The 21478-nt window shown below is 36.1% G+C and overlaps 1 protein-coding gene across 1 annotated transcript; it reads left to right on the top strand.

Moving 5' to 3' along the window:
• Positions 1-5543: 5543 nt before the first annotated feature.
• Positions 5544-19098, top strand: LOC147078904 (uncharacterized). The gene is made up of 2 exons (XM_085955387.1): positions 5544-6954; positions 19043-19098. Exons 1-2 carry the CDS (start codon positions 5544-5546, stop codon positions 19096-19098), a joined length of 1467 nt encoding a protein of 488 aa, XP_085811513.1.
• The last annotated feature ends 2380 nt before the right edge of the window (positions 19099-21478 follow it).

Here is a 21478-nt window from a genome sequence, read left to right as displayed (position 1 = left end):
AGTTATAATTTATTGTTCTACATTTTGAAAAATTGACATTCTTTTATTAATGTCAACATGACAGCTAAAAGCCATAGACAATAATGAACAATGGAGACAGCTGAGAGCCATAGGCAATAATTTAGTTCTACTAATAATTATTTGCCAAAGAAAAGTATAATGAGTATAGGATACTCTATCATACTATCTCGAAAAATCGAAACATTATCAATTTATTAAGTTTGTATTAAATAATAACGAATTTATAATAATATTTATCTTCGTCATATTATAGAACATTACAGCAGTATTTTATTATATTTGTAAGTGACAAACAATTTGGAGAAGAAATAGCTGGTGCTAAGTGTAAAATTTTTAAGTGTCAGTTATATTATTAATAACAAAATTAATTTAATACAGACAAAAAAATATAATCTCGCAATATACAAATTAGTATTCTATAAAATTATGTAAGTACTTGTGTAAATTTCCGATAATTTTATTATTTGTAAAGGGTGGGGTCGACAGTCAATTATTGTTTCCCTGTATTGGTGACCCTTACCAATATTAATTGTGACCCTTACAGCTAATTTTGACATTTTTTATAAAAAAAATCTTAATATTATTATGTAGCTTAAATTGCAGACAGCTCCTAATTATATGACCATCAGAAGTCGGTTTCGGCTATATTCCCGAAGGGTGTCAATTTACTAAATATATCATATTATTGAAAATAATACTGGAAATACTAATACTAAAGAATACTGGAAATGGGAGTTCCATCACATCTTAACTGTCTTATCAAAAACTTATATAACAATAGCCACACAAAGGTAAGAGAAAATAGTGCATTTTCTGAGAGTTTCCGAACCGAGAAGGGAGTTCGTCAGGGATGTGTTTTATCTCCCCAGTTATTCAATATATATGGAGAGCATATAATGCGAAGAGACCTAGATCATTGGCAAGGCGGAATAACAATTGGTGGCCAGAAAATAAACAACTTAAGATTCGCAGATGATATCACACTAATCGCTGCTGATGAAAGAGAACTCACAGAGTTGCTACACCGGGTAGAGGAAGAGAGTCGCAAATACGGCCTCCTTATTGATAGGAACAAGACCAAGTTAATGTTTGTTGATCGGGGCAACCTTCTACCAACACCAAGTACCTACACTCCAAAACCTCGAAACAGTCGACGAGTTTGTATATCTGGGATCAAACATCAGTGGAAAGGGCGGATGCGAAGCGGAAATAAGAAGGCGCACACAGATTGCAAAAATGCGATGACACGCCTAACCACTATATGGAAGGATCGGGGAATTTCGATTGCCACAAAAATTATGCTTGTGCAAACATTAGTGTTCTCGGTATTTCTATACGGAGTCGAGTCGTGGACCCTGAAGTCAAGAGAACGGAGGGCAATTGATGCCTTTGAGATGTGGTGTTGGCGCTGAATGCTTCGCATTTCTTGAACGGAGCGCAGGATGAACCAGTCAATCATCCAGAGACTGAAGATAAAGGAACGGCTCTCGACGATATGTCTGAGAAGAATTCTGCAGTTTTTTAGACATATTGTTAGGCGCGGACCAGACAACCTCGAGAGACTGGTAGTTTTGAGTAGCCTCCAGTGAAGGCGAAGCAGAGGAAAAGCGTCTGCGCGATGGAGCGACCAAGTGAAAGAGCTGACTGAGGGCACCATCCATTCTGCCCTGAGAGAAGCGGAAGATCGAGAAGGATGGAAAGTCTTGGTCGCTCAAAAGATGGCGAAATTTAAATGTGGTCACGATCCTCAGCCATGAGTGCACAACCAAGAAGATCATATTATTATAATATCGTCCAATCTATTTGTAAAATACAGTGTTCATCATAAAACGGAATTAGTTATGAGGATTGCTTGTTACTTGTTAGCCATTCAGTCAACAAGATATTATTTTTGTTCAATTTAGGAGCCCGACCTTTATTCAATCCTTTGTTTTATAAAGATTTTTTCATGTTTTAAATTATATAGGTATTGACGTTACATTTGACCAAAGATTAAAAAAAAAAAATATATTATGTACCATATCGCTACTTTTCCATATAATGTTGATCTGTTACCAGTGACGTCCCTAGACAAAATGCCGCCCCTAGGCAGCGCCAAAATGCCGCCACATTTTTTTATACAATATTTTTATCCAGCTTTCATGACTCAAATATCTAAGAAATGTGTTGTATGAATACATTACTAACAAGATGTATACCACTAAATGCCATCCCTGCTTCAATAGACAATATTGTGAGTCCACAGTTTCAGATACATTTAAAAATACGCATGACAACTTCCAAAACTCGCGAGTGACTGGCAAACATTTTACACAAAATTGAATAAGTATGTATCTAACTATAATTCAAATATAATTCGCAAATCTGCACGTGGCATTGCTGTTCACCAAGGTCGTGACGTCCAAGGAAAACGGAAGTAAACTAGACATCGCGAACCCAACAAAACATTATAGTCCTATTACAATTTTTACAGTAATTAATACATTTTGTTTCCAGCCAGTGAGATGAACTTGTTAATGGAAAGATATTTCCGTTACTACTTAGTTTAGGTGGCTATTTCTATTATATAACTAATGATTCTCCTCGATTTGCCGCCCTTCGGGTAACTGCCGCCACCAAGCGATGCTCAATCTGCCTACCCCCAGGGGACGTCACTGTCTGTTACTACATAATATTATTATGTATCAATATATAATTTGCATTTTTATTGTATTTAGGTACGTTATTCATTGAGAAAGATACATACTTAGTTAAAATCTTTGGTTAAAAGGAAAATATAGTATAATAATTATTATTTTTAACATTGCGAGTTTTAAACGGATTTTGTGGTAAGTAGGTATTTTTGTATATTTGTTTCTCTTATTAGTCCAGTACGTAAGGCACTGGCCTTTCATTCGGGGGCACCGGGTTCGATGAGGTAACACAATATAAATTTATGTGATTCACTTATACTATTGTCATTTTGCCCCATGGCCTGATGTACTCTTTAAAAAAATTGAATGGCCAAAATTAGATATTTTGTTTAGTGTTTTTGTGTTATTTTGTTGTTTAGTATGTCAGGTTTTTGAAGGTTATTTTCATTTTTGAGAAGTGTTGCCGTCACATGGACAGCAGTCGTCGTCCCATAGTTAGAGTGTCTACTATCTATATGATATTAAAAAAAAAGATCAATGATTATTGAATTACCGTTGAACCACGTGTTTTTTTTTAATATGTAAGGGAGGAAGGGAGTAATATTTTTTTATGACAGTGACATAAATTACGTTTTAATTATTTATTTTAAGATGTTATCTTGGTTCATGTCGTATTTCATTTTAAAATCTGGGTCACAAGATAATGCAGATAGTATTATGCAAAACACTACCAATATCACAGAAGCGTTCATTTTTCAAGTTTTATTCCCGCCAAAAGCGCCGAGTGAATTACTATATTATTCTTATGCTGCAAAAAGTAGGGGCAATAATTCATTTCGCGTATAAAGAAGCGGGGGAGGGTGGAGATGGGGGCATTCAAAATTAAGTCTAGTACAAAGTTTTACACAGCATAAAATAAAGTGAGTCATAAATATATTTTGCCGGAGCTTTTCTTTAAATTCTCTTAACTGGCTCATATATTAGGTATCTTGTCTCATTTCTTGTTCTTAATGCCTCTTTCAGGAGGGAAGATATATATGGCCAGGGGTGGACTCGGTTCTTCGATTTACAACATATTGTCACACACTAAATATTTTTTCACCAAATTCAACGATCGTCGAATTTAAATAGCAATTTTTAGACGAAACGATTCTGCTACCAACTCAATCGTGTTGGTGCTTTACTTGATTAGTTCGCAATAAATACGCTCAGTTGCTAGTGTGAACAATTTTATTATAAGTAAAGCAGCAAATTAAATTTAGACAAGTAACGAGTTGCTGAGTGTATTTACTAGGGTACATATTATTATTGTTTTGTATTATTTGTGTCTGTTAAAATAATGAATTCAAATTCAATTCAGGTCAAGCAGCCTTCATCACGTAAACGTAAAATTTGTGAAATTTGTCAAACGCAAGACATATTATCGATGCAATCGTATCCAAGAAAACTAGCTATTGTAATGAATCTCTGTCCTGGATATAGAATCACATAATATTAATTATTAAAAAAAAAACAACACACAAATTTAATCCAGCCGGTGAATACGAATAAGTTATTCATGGACGGCGTCGATCATGCTAAGATATACTCTACTTCTGCTTCTTCTTCTTTGACCATATTTCCGCTACTCAGTGAGAGCTTAATTTGATCATCACACGGTGCCTCCAAGGTATCACTGTCACTCGACAGTCATATTGCATCTTCCAGGTCATGCCAGCATCTCGTAAATCCACCGTGTACAGGTCGATGCTATTGAGCGTCCTTTCACGACACCGGAACTCGGTCGACTTGAAGTACAGGCGAGGCTGGTCGAAATTCTTATGAGACATCTGTCCTAATAATATGTATCCTAGCCAAATCCATTGTCGCCTTTTATTTCCCAGCATAGAGGCTGCATGGGTACTCTCGTAAATTGTTAATAATTAAAAAATGTTTTTATTGTCGTGTACGACTCTGTTTAAACTACAAATCTAACCAAGCTGCCCTTACATACCCATCAGTGACGTCCCGTGGAGGTGGGCAGGTCATGCATTACACAGGGGCAGCATATTAAAAAGGACGATTAAAGAAGGGACGAATGCATTACCGGTATTCGTCAAAACATATGAAAGGAAAAAATAAGTAGGTACATATCAATAAATATAACTATTGAAATCTATTTAGAACACTGTTTTATGTGCAACCTAATGTTGACCTTTATAAATATGTAAGTAGGTAGATATATTATATCATAATATTTTAGAACTGCTAATTTTTACAAATACTATAAGTCTGGGTTGGGCCAAAGATTGGTATGATTTCAGTGGGGTATGCCTTGATGCCAGATCAGGTGTGCTTCCATTTGAAATGCTGAGTATGTCGACTATCCATGATAGCTCTGCCAACAAATCCTACCTCTAACCTCTCCGTGGGGGTTCCTAGGCAATGCAGCATGCTGTAGCAGATAGAGGAGGGTGCAAGGCGAATCACCAGCGCCTAAAAACTGGTACATTCTGGCTACGGGAAGGAAAACCCCTACAGAAAACCAGGGCATGTTCACGGGCCCTAAGGTGGCAGCCCCACCAGTGAACTCGGGTGCTGTGGGATGACCACCTGCACACCCTAAAACAACAGATTAATCCAAGCACAGGGAAACCTCGGACCCCCGTTTCCATCTTGACGACCTCGCCTGATTTCGGTAAACGATTTTGTTTTGGAACCTACAATATCCGTACTCTAAATGTCCCTGGAAAGGCCGAGCATCTAACAGAAATACTTTCTCAATACAAGTTAGATGTTCTCGGGATCAGTGAGTGTCGACTCACTGGCATTGGCGAGAAGTTTATTCGTGGGTTTCGTCTATTGTACTCCGGACACGCCACATTGCGACGTAGTGGAGTCGGATTGCTGATGTCCAAGGAAGCTTGCAAGTGCCTCACCAGCTGGGAACCTATCTCCGAACGTCTACTCCGTGCTACTTTCAAGACCAAGTCGGGCTCCATCACTTTTCTGCAGTGCTATGCTCCCACAGAGGCTGCTAGCGATGCAGATAAGGATACATTCTACGAAAGTTTGGCGGAAGCCGCTGGAAATATCCCCAGCTGTGATCATGCAGTTATCCTTGGTGATCTAAATGCCAAAGTAGGATCTGACCCCTCGCGTGGACCCTTTGTGCTGGGAAAACATGGCCTTGGCCAAATGAACGATAATGGTTCCCGTCTGGTAGATTTTGCCTCAATGAATGGTCTTGTGATTGGTGGTAGTCTTTTCCCTCATAAGACCATCCACAAATATACATGGACATCGCCAGACAGTAATACAAGAAACCAGATCGACCACATTTTGGTCAAAGCGAAATACCGGCATGAACTGCTAGACGTGCGGACATATAGAGGTGCAGACATCCACAGTGACCACGAACTCTTGGTCGGGAAATCCCGTATAGACCTCAAACGAGTCCCAAAACCCAAAAGGACGGTCAGACTCGATGTGGAAAAACTGAAAAGTACCCGTGTGCGTGCAACCTATGAGCTGGAGCTGCAGAAGCGCTTATATGATGCTAGAACTCTCACGTCCTCCATCGACTCGGATCCCTTGGAAGGAAAATGGATATTATTCCGGGATGCTATAATGAGCTCCGCAACTACTGCCTTAGGAGAGCGGCATACGCACAGGCCGGACTGGATGTCACCTCATACATGGGAGATGATTGAGAAGAGGAAGCTCCTGAAAGAATTGCGAGACAATGGTACATACGACTCACAGCGCAGCGCGGAATACCAGACAATGGACCACGTGGTAAAGCGTTCTGCCCGCCGCGATAAACGCCGACGCCTGGATGACCTCATTCGGGATGCGGAATCTGCTGCCTGCAAGAATAATCCAAGTGCTCTCTTCCGCATCACCAGAGCAATTTGCGGTAAGAAACGTCCAGAGGTCACTGCATTACGGAACTCTGACGGAGTGACAGTCACTGAACCTGCAAAGGTCCAGGAGCTATGGCGCCAACATTTCAGTAATGTCCTGAATCGCCCACCTCCATTGCATCCCTTCGATATTCCGTCAGAGATCACCGCCCTCGGAATCACTACTGCATCGGGATTCTGCGAATATCCTCCGACAACTGCTGAAGTTAAAGAGGCTGTCAAAAGACTGAAGCGCAGGAAAGCTCCTGGAGATGATGGCATCCATGCAGAATTTCTGCTCTGCGGACTGAGCGCTGTATTGCCGTCCTTGTGTGACCTTCTGCACGAGGTGTGGGAAAGGGAGCAGTGCCCCAAAGCCTGGAGGGATGGTACCGTTGTTACTCTGCTCAAAAAAGGTAACCCACAAGACTGTAATAATTACAGAGGAATCACTCTCCTCAGCGTTCCCGGGAAGGTGTTGGCGCATCTCCTGTACAGGATTAGAAGTCCCATGCTGGACATTTTGCGTGCGCAGCAGAGTGGATTTGTCCCGGGGAAGTCCTGCTCAGAGCATATTTCAACTCTCCGATGCCTTCTGCGACAGTACCAAGAGATGAATATACCTGTCGCCTGCTGCTTCGTGGACTATGAAAAGGCATTTGACAGTCCTCATCGTGAATCTCTGTGGCAAATTCTGCTAGGATATGGTGTCCCACGGAAACTGGTCGCCGTGATAAGTGCTCTCTACACCAATACAGAGTGTTGCGTGAGAGCAGCCGGAACATCCTCTGACCTCTTTGAAATCACGTCAGGAGTTAAGCAAGGATGTGTACTTGCGCCCTTTCTTTTTATCATCATGATGGATTTCATAATGCGTAAGACGGTTTGCCCCGACAGTGGGATACGCCTACATCATGATGACACAAGCGATCTATGCGAAGAAAGACTGTGCGACTTGGAGTATGCAGACGACGCAGTCGTGTTTGACTCGACGATCGAGAGGTTGGAGGTGACCGTGAACAGGCTAGCCGCGAACTCGATGCGTGTGGGTCTTCATCTGAATGCCGCTAAGACCAAATCCATGTGCAGTGCTGCTTGCATCGACGCCGACACTCCTCTGCGGGTTTCTGGTCTTCCCGTCGAGCTGGTGTCCAGATTCAGGTACTTGGGTGCCACGGTTGCCGATGATGGTGGTATTTCTAGTGAGCTTGGAATCCGCATGGGTGTGGCGGGCTCTTCGTTCAACCAACTTGGAGTCGCATGGAGGTCAAGGCTGTATTCTGTGAGGACCAAATGTCGTTTGTTTAACGCGTGCGTGCTACCTGTGCTCCTGTATGGCTGTGAGACATGGCATCTTACTAAGCTTCAAGAGTCTCGGCTTTTGAGCTTTGAGAATTGATGTCTCCGAAGAATCTTAGGGGTACATTGGTACGACCGCGTTACAAACATCCGAGTTCGTGAGCAGACACAACAGCCTTCGGTGATTGAAGTTATCACGAAGAGACGATTCACGTGGCTGGGACATGTATTCCGGATGCCGCCAAAGAGTGCGGCACTTCGTACCCTTGTGGCACAGCCTCAAGGGTTCCGTCGCCGTGGCCGGCCCTCCCTCACCCTGCAGCGATGCTACAAAAGCGACCTACGTGCTGCAGGTCTGACATGGCGGGAGGCACAGGAGTTGGCGATGGACCGAGGGAAGTGGCGCCAACTTGTGCTTGCCCTATGCCCCAATGTTGGGACGTGACAGGGTGAAAGAAGAAGAAGAAGATAAGTCTGGGTACAAGAAAATCTCTTTCAAGTTAAACGTTGGATTAATAGTTATAATATAATAATTGGAAATATTTTCCATGAATGTTTTCTTTTACGAAATAAGCATGTTAATTAATCATGACAATTTTATAATTTGAGAGATTTTGTTTTAATATTACTTAACTTCTGTTGGTTTCAGTCAATATATTTGTATTTTGGCAGCATAAAACTTATACCTATAAGGTCCATACTCTGTGGAGGAGGTCCATATGGTTTTATTAGGATCGGACATGGTCGAAAAAAAAAACTTATACGCTAAAATTAATATTATACAATAATAAAAAAATGAGTGATGAAAAAATAACATTAAATTCATTTTCGACAAAAATAAACGTATATGCTTTCTTATTACCAAAAATACCGGTATTTTGGATTTTTGAAACCGGTACTACGATGTCGATAAATAATTGAATACCGGTATTGCAATCCCTACAGACAATAAGTAGTCATCTTAGCTCAAAAAATAGTCGAAACATAAAAATCATGACAGGATAATTAGTGTTGTATTGTAGTATTTTAATAATGTACATTGATGTTTATCGCACATTTTTACAAAGTTGCCTCCAAACCAATCAGCGCCATCTACCTTCACGTACCTGAAACCACCACTGTTTGAAAGTAGGTTTCATGGAAATGCTCTAATTTTAGTAAATGGTATGAGCTATGTCAATTTAAAGATTTTTAGTGTATTTTTGTTTGTACAAGCCGAATATAAATAATAAATTTGGTGAGTAGGTACATAATTATAATTTGTAAATAAAAATAAATAGGGACCACATTTTAAGCCTGATTTTAAGGACGGCATTGATACCAATGCATACTGCTATACAGTGTGCGTAATAATATAATATAAATGAAATTTGGTCTTGAATGCACCACGAGCGAGGCTGGCGAAGGGAGCTGGCGTTGGAGGGACGTTATTGCCGCCCATTAATGTAATTCATTGTGTTTTGGCGGTTCTGTGTGGGAGGGGGGTTTAGCTGTCAGGGGAGGGGGTAAGACTTCCAAGAACAGCAATAAATGTTCGCGGATCGAGCTGTAAATATGCTAATGCGTGTGATAAAGTAACATACTATTGGGCAGAAGTTGGTGATGGGTCGATTGCGGTCCATCAATGGTGGTTGAAATTTAAAAGTATAACTTACTGTTAAAAATGAGACATATTATTTTCCAACTGTAAAATTGGTATGATTATCTGATATCTTTTTTTTAATCATACAATATTTTCTTCATGTTTATTTATTAACATACTTACATGAATATTACATATTTTAAGCTCAAGACGTTCATAACATGGCGTGAAACATTACGCACCTAGTAAAAAAAATGATGGAAATTAATCCAACATCGTGTTACTCAAAATTCAAATCATTAAAAAATATTTAAACATTTAGAAAATAGTTTTCACATAAACTAAATAATACTAAACAAACATGGCGTATCACATTTATTAAATACTATAAGTGACCTTAGTTTTGACAAAATAGTCACATAGAAAAGGGAGGAAATTCACAAAGTGAAAAAATAGTGTTTACTAAATTAATAATGGTTGCTTATGGTCACCTCATTGCGCGAAACGTCATAATATTTCAGATCAGTCTGTCAAATAAAGTATGATATTACTGGAGAAATGGTCGTTTTAACAATACTATTAAGCAGAGCATTGGGGCGGAGATCGGAGCAGGAGCATGGAGGAGCGGAGCAATGAGGTTTTACCTGGAGCACCAAAAATTTGTAGTGATCCACTGCTCCAGATGTTTTTTTTTATAATTAAATTTTCGTCCTAAAATCCAATGAAAATATTATATTTGACACTTTGCAACACTGGAATTATTTGAAATACGGCAACACTGCTGCGTGGTAAATAACCTCACTTTTTTGATAGAAGAGGCAGATAATGAAAGACGATTTGCTGTCGGTATATATTGTTTAATATAATTAATAATGAAGAATAATAAACCTTATTTCAAAACGACTTATTTTTTAATATTTGTATACATAATAAATTATATAATAGGTAGGTACCTTTTAACACTTTTTACCCGGAGCGGAGAATATCCTGAAGCGGAACTGAAGCAAGTATTAGGTCCCGGAGCAGAGCTGGACCGGAGCAACTCAAAAAATAATCCGATCCGACCCTCTGCTATAACTTAACTCATGTTAAAATATTATTTTAATATATTAATGGCTACAATAATCTATTGACAATTAGTGAGAACTATGTTTATGTTCATAGTGAACATTTACCATTTCACAATAATTTTTCCGATATGATTCTCATTTTTTTTAAATGATGTAGGAACTTTGTGAAAACAGTATATTTGTGCTAATATAATATACCATAAAAATTACAATTCTACAGGAGAGTCACTAATTATTGATGTTTTAAAACGTTCAAAAAAAATTATCTGTAAACACAGGAAAAGTCTTGATAAACCTAATAAATTAGCACCTAGGTAAATAGGTACTTATTTCTAAGGAACACTACATTTTTCATTGTTCTTTAAAAAAAAATTACAGTGGAGTTACGATTGTATTTTATTATGTCATTGGACATTTTCTAAAAATATTGTTTTAGTTGTTTCTTAGCTAAAGAACGTATCCAACATTCCGGACGTATTATAACAATTTCTTACTGGGGGTGTTTATTACGTAGTATATTGACAGCAGTGAAAAATAGATACATATAGGTACATATATATATATATATTAAATGGCGTACAGAGGTAAGCTTAATAATGAAAGTTGCATAGTGCTTGTCCAACAATATGCAATCTTTTTTTCCAGTTAGTCCAGTGACGTATCGTGGGAGTGGGCAATAAGGCGTTGAAATAATTATTTCATCGAAAATCATCAAACCTTTTTTGAATGCAGAGGACTGAGGACTGACTAAATAAATAGAAATAATATTGAATCGAAAATAGATGGCCGTATAGTATTGAGACCAAAGTCACGTCTGAATAAATAACCACCGGAATATAAGGAAAGGATAGAAAGAAATACGTGGGTAAGTAAATTAGAAATATAATTATATCGTATAATTTATATAAAATTCTTGTAGGTATTCGTAAGTATCAAGTCGTGTGTATCAATATCTGATAATAGTAACAGCATTAATGATATTAATACAAATCAATTTAAATTATTGTTTTTATTGAATTTAATACAATTAAGATAATCCTGGCTGCAATGCAACATGAACGACGCATATGGTTATGATCTTAATACTCAGTGACGTCCCTAGACAAAATGCCGCCCCTAGGCAGTGCAAAAATGCCGCCACATTTTTTTATACAGTACTTTTTATCATCCTTTCATGACTCCAATATCTAAGAAATTAATGTGTTATATGGATACATTACTAACAAGATATATCCACTGAATCTAATTTGAGTGCCATGTCTGGTTCAATACACAATATTGCGAGTCTAAGGTTTCAGATAGGTACATTAAAAAATACACTTGACAACTTCCAAAACTCACGAGTGACTGGTAAATAAATTTGAAATTAGGTGTGCACGTGTCATTGCTGTTCACCAAGAACGTGACGTCCAAGGACAACGGAAGTAAACTAGACATCGTGAACCTGACAAAAAAATAAAGTCCTGTTAAAACTTTTATAGTAAGTACCTACCTAATTAATACATTTTGTTTCCAACCAGTGAGCTTGGGTAGCTATTTCTATGTATACCCAATGATTCTCCTCGATTTGCCGCCCTTTGGGTAACTGCCGCCCCCAAGCGACGCTCAATCTGCCTACCCCCACGGGACGTCACTGTTAATACTATACGGCTACCTCTTTCCGGAAAAATAGCTCACGGTGAAAAGTAATAATATGTCTTTTCTATATTTTGACTTCGGTCTCATTCAAAGATTCTCGTGTACCTTTCACAACAAGGCGTTTACGAATTGTACATCAGCCACTTGCTCAACCTATTAGGTCCATACCCTGACAGACACAAATTGAAAAACAACATGTGTACTTGCCAGACCCAGGATTCGAACCTGGGACCCACGGCGTGATAGTCCAACAGCGCTTAAGCCGCGCGGCTACCGTGGGTGTCATTTTATTATTACTAAAAGATAATAAGTACTAACTGAAAATGTGTTTAATTTGTTCAATTCATTTTATATTGAAGATTTATAATATGAAGATATATCAAAAACTGTCCCATTCATATGACTTTCCTTATAGGTCTGATTTTGACGAAAATAAGACAACGTTCATAATATTATATTAGTTAAAAAAAAAACATTGTTAATCATATTGACAACCACTGCACGATTGTCAATAAAAATGCTGTCTTATATTTCGCAATAAAATTGTTTTTGAAATGTCAATGCTTTTTTTACAGTCATAGACAAGTAAATCGTTCTTCCATTTTCTACGTTACATTTTCAATATATCTCAATATTAATATAAACTTCAATGAATCGTTGTTTCTGTAACAATGGCGTTAAATTGTACGTTATCGTGAAAAATATTGGGAAATTCAATACCAAACTGGTAGGGTAAGTAGATATCCACTACTGGGTATTATCAAAAATAAAAAATGGTATAGGTAAAACATTCTATAGAGACATTGTTGTACGCTAAAAACGATTTGCAGTTGTGTTGGTGTTCTTTGGTAGTATTGACACAGGGTGTGCATGAAGTATTACGGTAAATATGCATATTTTTATGACTTATTGTTTTAATAAAATATGGAATAAAAATGCGTACATTAGAACATAAGTACCTATATATTATTTACTTCTACTGATCGTGTATTATTATTTATTTAGTTGGGATTGGGAATATACAATGTTTTGGAATTTATGAATTAGCCTTAACGATATCATTATCGTTATTTAACAGATTAGTTATAAATTTATAGAGAAATAAACAATTATGATTAGTTAAATGGTACATTATCATTCAGTATGCAAAATCGTTTCGATAACAATCACTATATGAACACACTAAACACACTGTAGACGACTGCAAAGAATGAGTTTATGACATGTTTATGACCAGTGACTCTCGATAACAATAGAAACTCCGCCCTTTACGTCCCTGCACTGTACACCTAACCAATTGGTGATACGGTAATAATTGCAGGCGGTACTAAGTAGGGTTTTATTACAGGCCTTAATGCATACACACAAATAATACCAATACAGATGCGAAGCAATTTTAGCGTACAACAATGTCTCTGTAGAGTGTTTTGTGTTGTGTTGAGTGGCGACTTATCGTACATTCTAAATTCCTCAACGGCCCACCAACATGTCATAAAGATGAATAGGTACAAAATAAAAAAAAATGTAAGTATACTAAAATTTTATGAATTTATATCCCAGATCAGAATTTCATAACCTTAACCTATAGGTCTCGACTCAAAATTGGGTCGATTGGTATATTTAATGGGTCGCGAAAAACTCTCAAAAAAACAATATTCTTGCCAGCATTTATAGAATACATCAGTGGCGAAGACTCCATACTAGGCGATTATTTAAAGCCTACCTTCTTAAGAAAAATATTTTTTAATTGCATATTGACATATTTATATACTTAATCACATCATTATTTTATGTTATATAAAAATAATTTATTTTGCCAACGAGAGATGTTGTATATGTAGGAATGTATTACAGTATTACACAGTTTACAAAACAACTGCAAAGGTATTAAAAAATATACCACAGTGCGCCGTAAATAAAAAATAAATGCCGCGACATCTCGACGTAAATAAATCTCCGATTATGTGTGAAATAATTCTGAATTTTTTTCGTATGGACTTTAAATAAGGTAAGCTCCTATCGCAGAGCCAAAAACATTCGCGCATAATTAATAATGTTGTCACGACTGCGCACTTTGTCCAAAATCATTAATAATTAGACAATTAAAAAAAAAAATTCAACGGCACTTAATCGAATATTAATAAATAAGTAAGTATAGATTGTTTTTATAAATAAAAATAAATTTTATCTAATGATTTTTGATGGGTATACATGTTTTGAAAAATACGTAAATTAAACACATCGCTCATTTTTATGTCGTCAATGAGTTTTTCAAGTTTCATTAAATTAGTGTGTCGTTGTCATTTACTAGTGTGTACCTATTCATTAGTAGTAAATATCGTACTATTCTCGTAAGTATACCTGACAAGTGTGCTCTTTTTATCAGATCTCCACAGCCTACCTCTTCCCAAAAGTCACCCTTCTCCACTGGAATACATATATTCTGGCATTGTTTGCATATAGGTACATGTGCGATTCAGGATATTCTGCTGTGAGTGTAGTGAAATCCAAATTTCGAAATAGACTAAAGCCAGGAGAAGACCCTTGGATTTTTTTCTGATGTCGGTGGCCGTGCTATAAAAAAGTTTGAGAAGCACCGTCCTAGAGGGTCTCGAAATCAGTCAGCGCACGGGGCATTCACGTACCTTAAACCGTCATCTAAAATAAAATAACTGAAAAATAAATCCGACATTAGTGGCGTGAATTAAAAGTCTTTCGCTAAAAATTATCTCTTTAAGGGCCATTATGTCTCGACCACAGCAAATAAAAATAATAATTGGTAATACAGTTGGCGAGTTTTTTAATTATTCCGCAAAAGTACCTAACCGTTAAGGAGCGGCTTCCGTTGTCTCAGCTAAAATATATAGTACACGATCACGGAATTAGCTCCGTGTTGCAAATTTTTCTACCTCTCTTGTTTGCAGTATACCCTCTGATAATATGAAACTTCTGGCAGTGCTTTTAGTGTAAGTGTACCTAAGCAAGATTTTCTATAAAAGTTAAAACACACTTAAAATACGTATAGGTGCCTACTTGATATTCAAAGTCAATTACAAATAAATTATATTATCTTAAAAACGTTTTTGTATCACATGAAGAATACAGGAAAAGAAAGAAAATACTTATCATTATTTAAATGCGATAAATAAATAAAACAACCCTATCGTAGAATTAATAAAACAATGTCTACCTAAACTCACATCACGCACGTGGAATACATCGATATTCAAACCAATTTAGTTAAACATCGTTTTACCGCCCCAATTATTGTCATTAGATTAGTTATGCATTTTGTAGTGGCGGTTTTGGACTCCTGTGACACTGACAGGTTTGGAGGACAGTGTTGGATGTCGATACATCAAAAGTAACTTTTGATAACAACATTATACTGTTATTCATTTAGATTTAAAAAATCGGTGTGTTATACTTCTTTGGCGTAACAAAACAAAAACAAAACTTGTGATAACCTACATTCTTCGACTAGTTCTTAATTATCTTGTTAAATTACACACGTAAGAAAATGGGCCGCTTATTGAAGCGCCGTTGGTTTATTTCTATACACTTTAACTTATATGACTAAATTATATAATGGTTTATCATTGTTTTTATCAAGTACCAAATGTCACTCTGGCGATTAATAGTTTATTTACGCAAGGGATTGCAAATGGCCGACAATAATAAATTCACTGCCTAGGCAACGGAATAATTCTAAACTATAATATTATACTATATAATCGTCACGATTGGAGTATCATACTGTGGCGTAAAGGTTCGGCTGATAACCGAACAATCGGTGGTTCGAATCCAATCGAGCCCATTTTTTTTCTGTGAAAAAATAAATTATGTGTTACATGTCACACGCCAAAAATACACTCAGGTCTGATTTTCCAAACGCGCCTAAAGAAGTATAAATTCAAAAAATATATTTTGATTGACTGTTAATGACTTTTGAAATTACCAGATCTTTTTAATATTTCCATACTTTCTGACGAAGCGATCTGCCTCGTGAAAAACCACCATCGGAATCATAAGTGTGTCAATTTTTCCAACATCTGTAACATGTTCTAATCTAATGCTTCAGAACCTATGGCGGAGGTTCAGCTTTCCATCGCAATTTGCATATATACCAAAGATGTTGATTATTTACATTTTTTAATAAGAAACTTGACATGTCGTAGGTAAACACCTATTTTACAAACAATAATAAGATTTTGTGTTGCTCTGTTACAAAGTTTTTGCTCGATCTTAATATAACATAAATTCTGGTTAATGAGAGTTTTGCACCATTCCATAGGATATGGGTATAGTATTGTAGTATGTAGTATCCAACATCTTCTATGTCTGTGGATATTGTATGATGTTACTGGTTTAGTGACGTAGAGGCTCGTAGAACTGATTTTGAGGACCCATGCGATAAAAGTGATAATGAATTTTAAATTTTCCAAATAGGGAATTTTGTTATGCTTAAGTAATATTTCACACCCAGTTTGTGAGAAATGTGTATCTTTTTTTCTAATTTACTTATAATTTAATGAGTTTATGACTAGTTTTAACGGCTGCGTCATTTGCGTCAAAGATATGCAATGCCTACTTGTTTTATCTGATTTCAGTTATACCTAAAGTTCGATGAAAGTTTTATAAATAGTATGGAAATATTGAGGACTTAAAAGGTTGCAGACGATATCTTTCACATTTCCATGATGAGCAGAGCTTTCGCGTTGCGGTGTTTGTCTATGCTAAACAGTTTACACCGTCGGTAAGAGTGGGAGCATTAGAAACCTCTGCGGTGGCAAGTTTTATTTCTTTATTGCGAAAAAATGCAAAGTTGCACCCACTCCATGGGCGTTCGGGAATCGGGCCATGAGGCGAACCTCGCTTAATATTCAAAACCGTATTTGGAATCCATTTGCCGGCTTAAATACTTTTTTATATTAACTCATGCACGGTGGCCGGAGTGGCAGCGCCGGGTAAATATTGGCGGGAAACGGAAACTCTCCCGCGGCCATTTTGAGAGTGCGAACGACAATCAAACTGACCTGAAGCTGTCGCGGGCTGTGTGGAGTTTTTAACGTCATCGGTTTTTGCAAATGGCCACGCTAACCGTTATCTGAATGCTAAGCAGTTAGGAGTAATGAAATAAAATCTGCATAATGGAATGGCGCACGCTTTGCGTTTGTTTGCAGCTTAATGGCGGCGAGCTTTGGACGTGCTGTCTTGTTTTGAATTAAATATAATGCACAATGTATTTCATTACTGTTGCGGGAAATGATTTAGGTAGGTATGTGACCACGTGGTATCTTGAACTCTTTAATCTAAAAAAATGAGTTAATCAATGAAAATATTGTGCTATTTACCATTACAACTTTCAAGATTTATTTCTGTTTGCTTACTAAGTATCAATGGAAAGAGTTTAGGTAAGTACATACTTTAAAAAAAATCTTAAATGAATATAAAATCTTATCTTCTCAAGAGGGATTCGATCACAAGTCTTTCACTTCTCACGAATTTAGTGACCCGAGTATTACCTTGCAGTTGCAGATATTACACAACCGCACAACTACGCATTTAAAAAAATATATTTTTAAAATTCAAAAATGAAACTTGTGTAACTATTATCATTGTTATTTAAATTATGAAATAAAAAGTTAAAAACAAAATACACAAGTACCTACGTCAAAACTAAATTTGGAGTAATCCTGACGTCGTATATGAGTATTTTTTTTTTTAAATCTCAACGATGGGCCGCCTCACGAAAAGATCTTTGTTTTACGAGAAATGGTTATCAGTCACTTGCTTAACCATGGGTCCAAACACACATTAAAAAACAACATGTGATTCTTTGCCAGACCGGAGGGGTATAAACCCGGGAGTCAAGATATTATTAGCCTGGCGCATAACCGCTCGATCATCGTGAGCGTTGATCAAATGAGTTAAGTAATTATTGGCTTACCATGATTTAAATTACAAAGATAGTAGCTATTATTGATGGTTTTAAAAATTACTATTAAAAAGTACCTACTATTAATGAAAAATGCCACATCCTTATATCTTGTCCATAATATGATACATTACTCTGACAGCGGTGATTAAATCCAACATAACGAAATATAATAATTTTATATTGAACATGGTATAAGTAGTTTCGTTCTACATCGGCATTGTTGTACGCTAAAAACGATTTGCAGTTGTGTTGGTGTTCTTTGGTAGTATTGACACAGGGTGTGCATGAAGAATTACGGTAAATAAGCATATTTTTATGACTTATTGTTTTAATAAAATATAGAATAAAAATGCGTACATTAGAACATAGGTACCTATATATTATTTACTTATACCGATAGTTACAATTCAATGAAAATATCCTGTTTTATTATTTATTTAGTTGGGATTAGGAGTATACAATGTTTTGGAATTTATAAATTAGCCTTAACGATAGCATTATCATTATTTAAAAGATTAGTTATAAATTTATAGAGAACTAAGCAATTAAAGACAATTATAATAACGTAAAGACATAATTTTGTTGGCAATGTCATTTAATTATATTACAATGAAATGTATTACAATCATTAGGACTTCGGAGAACAATTACAAATGGCATTTTTAACTATAAGTATAATGCTGATAAAGTAAAATAAATAATAGGAAGAACATAATTTAATCGTGTATTATTATTTAATTAGTTAGGATTGGGAATATACAATGTTTTGGAATTTATGAATTAGCCTTAACGATATCACTATTGTTATTTAACTATATTTATATTATATATAACTTCCTTCGTTTGGGCATTAATAGTATGACTAATTAAACGGGACATTATAATTCAGTATGCGTATCGTTTCGATAACAATCACTATATGAACACACTGTAGACGATTGCAAAGAATGAGTTTATGGTATGTTTATTACCAGCAACTGTCTTTAACAATAGAAACTCCGCCTTTTATGCCCCTAAACTGCACGGATAACCAATTGGTGATAAGGTAATAATTGCAGGCGGTTCTAAGTAAGGTTTTATTACAGGGCTTAATGCACACACACAAATAATACCAACACAGATGCGAAGCAATTTTAGCGTACAACAGTGCCGATGTAGAACGAAACTACTATACCCATAGTTGATAGGTATACCATGATAAATCATCAGGTTTTCGGATTTATAACTAATCGCATCCCAGTATAAAAAGTATTGAAAGATACAGGGAACTCAGAAATATAAGATATGTCAAATGTTAACATGTGGCGCCCTCACTCAGCGGACAAATTATACTGGTCGATCTATATTCTATAGCAGGGGGGGGGGGAAACTTTTTGGATAGAGGGCCAAATTTAAGGATTCAAAATGAGCGGCGGGCCGCAAGTAAAATACCATTTTTAGATATACACTATTTATTATCACGAAAAATAAACATTACAAAAAAAATAATGAGAAGAGCGAAACTGTTGTACATTTTCGAACATTTTTTTTAATTCAGGTGTTAATTTTGTAGTTGATATTCTCAAAACTGCTTGTAAATGGGCATCGGAGATATTTGATCGTAAAGAATTTTTATTGAGGGTCATGATCGAAAAAGTTTGTTCACATAATATATAGGTTGATCCAAAAATAACGAATTTTATTGCATAATCTTTAAGTTGGTCGAATTTGTCTGAATTGAGGGCATTGTAAAATTTGGAGATTTCTTCACGACGATGCAATTCTCTTAAATCAGTGTCACACTGCAGATCAATAATCTCAAGTTGTAGCTCTGTCGGCACACTATCAATATCTATTGAAATCGATGTTCAACGTAGAAAATAGTGGTTACATAGTGTGAGACGAGACGCAAGGAAGACGTACTGAGATAATACATTTACGAAACAACAAATTCTTCAAATTTTAATCTATTGTCAATATTTTTAAAAAAATTATAAAAAAGTTATTCGTAATCAGAAGTACAATTAATGATGGCGGGCCGCAAAAAAAAATACCCGGCGGGCCGCAGTTTACCCCCCCCCCCCCTATTCTATAGTGTGAGAGAAACAAATAATTGAAAATTAAAAAAGAAGCCTACCCACACAACTGTATTGATTTCAAAGTAAGTATAAGAAAAAATATTTTTTCAAATAATCATTTATTAATTGTTCCAGCATGAAAATGATAAAAATCGGCGATAACTTTATATTTAGTTCCTACGTAGACAAATTATTAAGATTTAAGAAACCATACTGTATCGTGCAGTTGACAATATATATTTTGGTCACCGCGGAGAATTTAGGATAATTCGGCGACTGACGAAAAGTCTTAAAAGTTTGACGACATAATAAATAATTTACTTTTCTGTCGCTCCTCCTCGACCAAAGCTCGTGTGAGCTTTTTCGATCACTAGGAATCGAGGGCATCCGTTGTTTGTTCTCCCACGGTGCAGAACTAATCTGCCATTAGTAATGCCAATTGGGTGGGCAATAACCATGTTTAATGAAATCGCTTCGGATATTGATATATTCCACTTACGTGAGGGTGAATTTAGGTGGGCGTTGTTTTATAAGTTTTTAAGATAGGGTCTATCAAAGTTCACTCTGTGTGCTTCCATCTACTTTTACTTTGTTATTTTTTTTTATTTCTTTTCTTATTTTATTACCTATTGTATTATTAACTCACACTTCTCGGTATTTTCATTTTTTTTAAATTATTTTATGTCATGTGAACGCTTTGAATTTATAATTTTGTATGTTCATTATATATAAAATAAACGAATTTGATTTGATCTCTATAAGTATAATAAAACAATACCTACTTTGATTATAAGTAGGTAACTATTTAGTTAAGTTCTTGTACGTCTTTAAATAATAACAGTTAAAAAAATAGTTAGTTATTTTTGTTTGGTAGCTTTGAATAGGTTCTATTTTACGAAAAATGCAAATAACGTTCAGTGTGATATTAAAACAGAAGTCGAATAATTTATTTTTTAAATTACTTTTTTATAACTGGGTACCTACCACAATATTTAAAATGAAAATAAAATAATAAAAAAAAATCTCATAAAAATACCGCGCCGTTTCATCTTGTTTGTTTTATTTTATGGGGCACTTTTAGCAGTATTAAGATAAAATATTGCTGATATTAACGCTGTAAAGAGCCGCATATTTCTACATATTATCTGTAATCGAGTTTTGAACAAAAAAATAATATTAGGCGCCGTGCTATGAGCTTTTTTGAGAGAGGAGATGTGGGTAAGAGCTCAGCAGATAAAATAAAAAAGATCATAAGTTTTCGGGGAGTGCATGTGGGGTATTTTAAACAACCGTTTTCCTTTATTGCTAATTTTGCCAAGCTGCGGGGTTTGCAGTTGCATAGATGGCTCGTAG

Source organism: Rhyacophila brunnea, unplaced genomic scaffold (genome assembly GCF_057557595.1).
Source record: "Rhyacophila brunnea isolate RB1 unplaced genomic scaffold, BYU_Rbru_1.0 scaffold_10, whole genome shotgun sequence".
In the NCBI taxonomy this organism is placed as follows: Eukaryota; Metazoa; Arthropoda; class Insecta; order Trichoptera; family Rhyacophilidae; genus Rhyacophila; species Rhyacophila brunnea.
The sequence above is the reverse complement of the archived record's forward strand: the minus strand, read 5'-3'. Positions and strand labels throughout refer to the sequence as shown.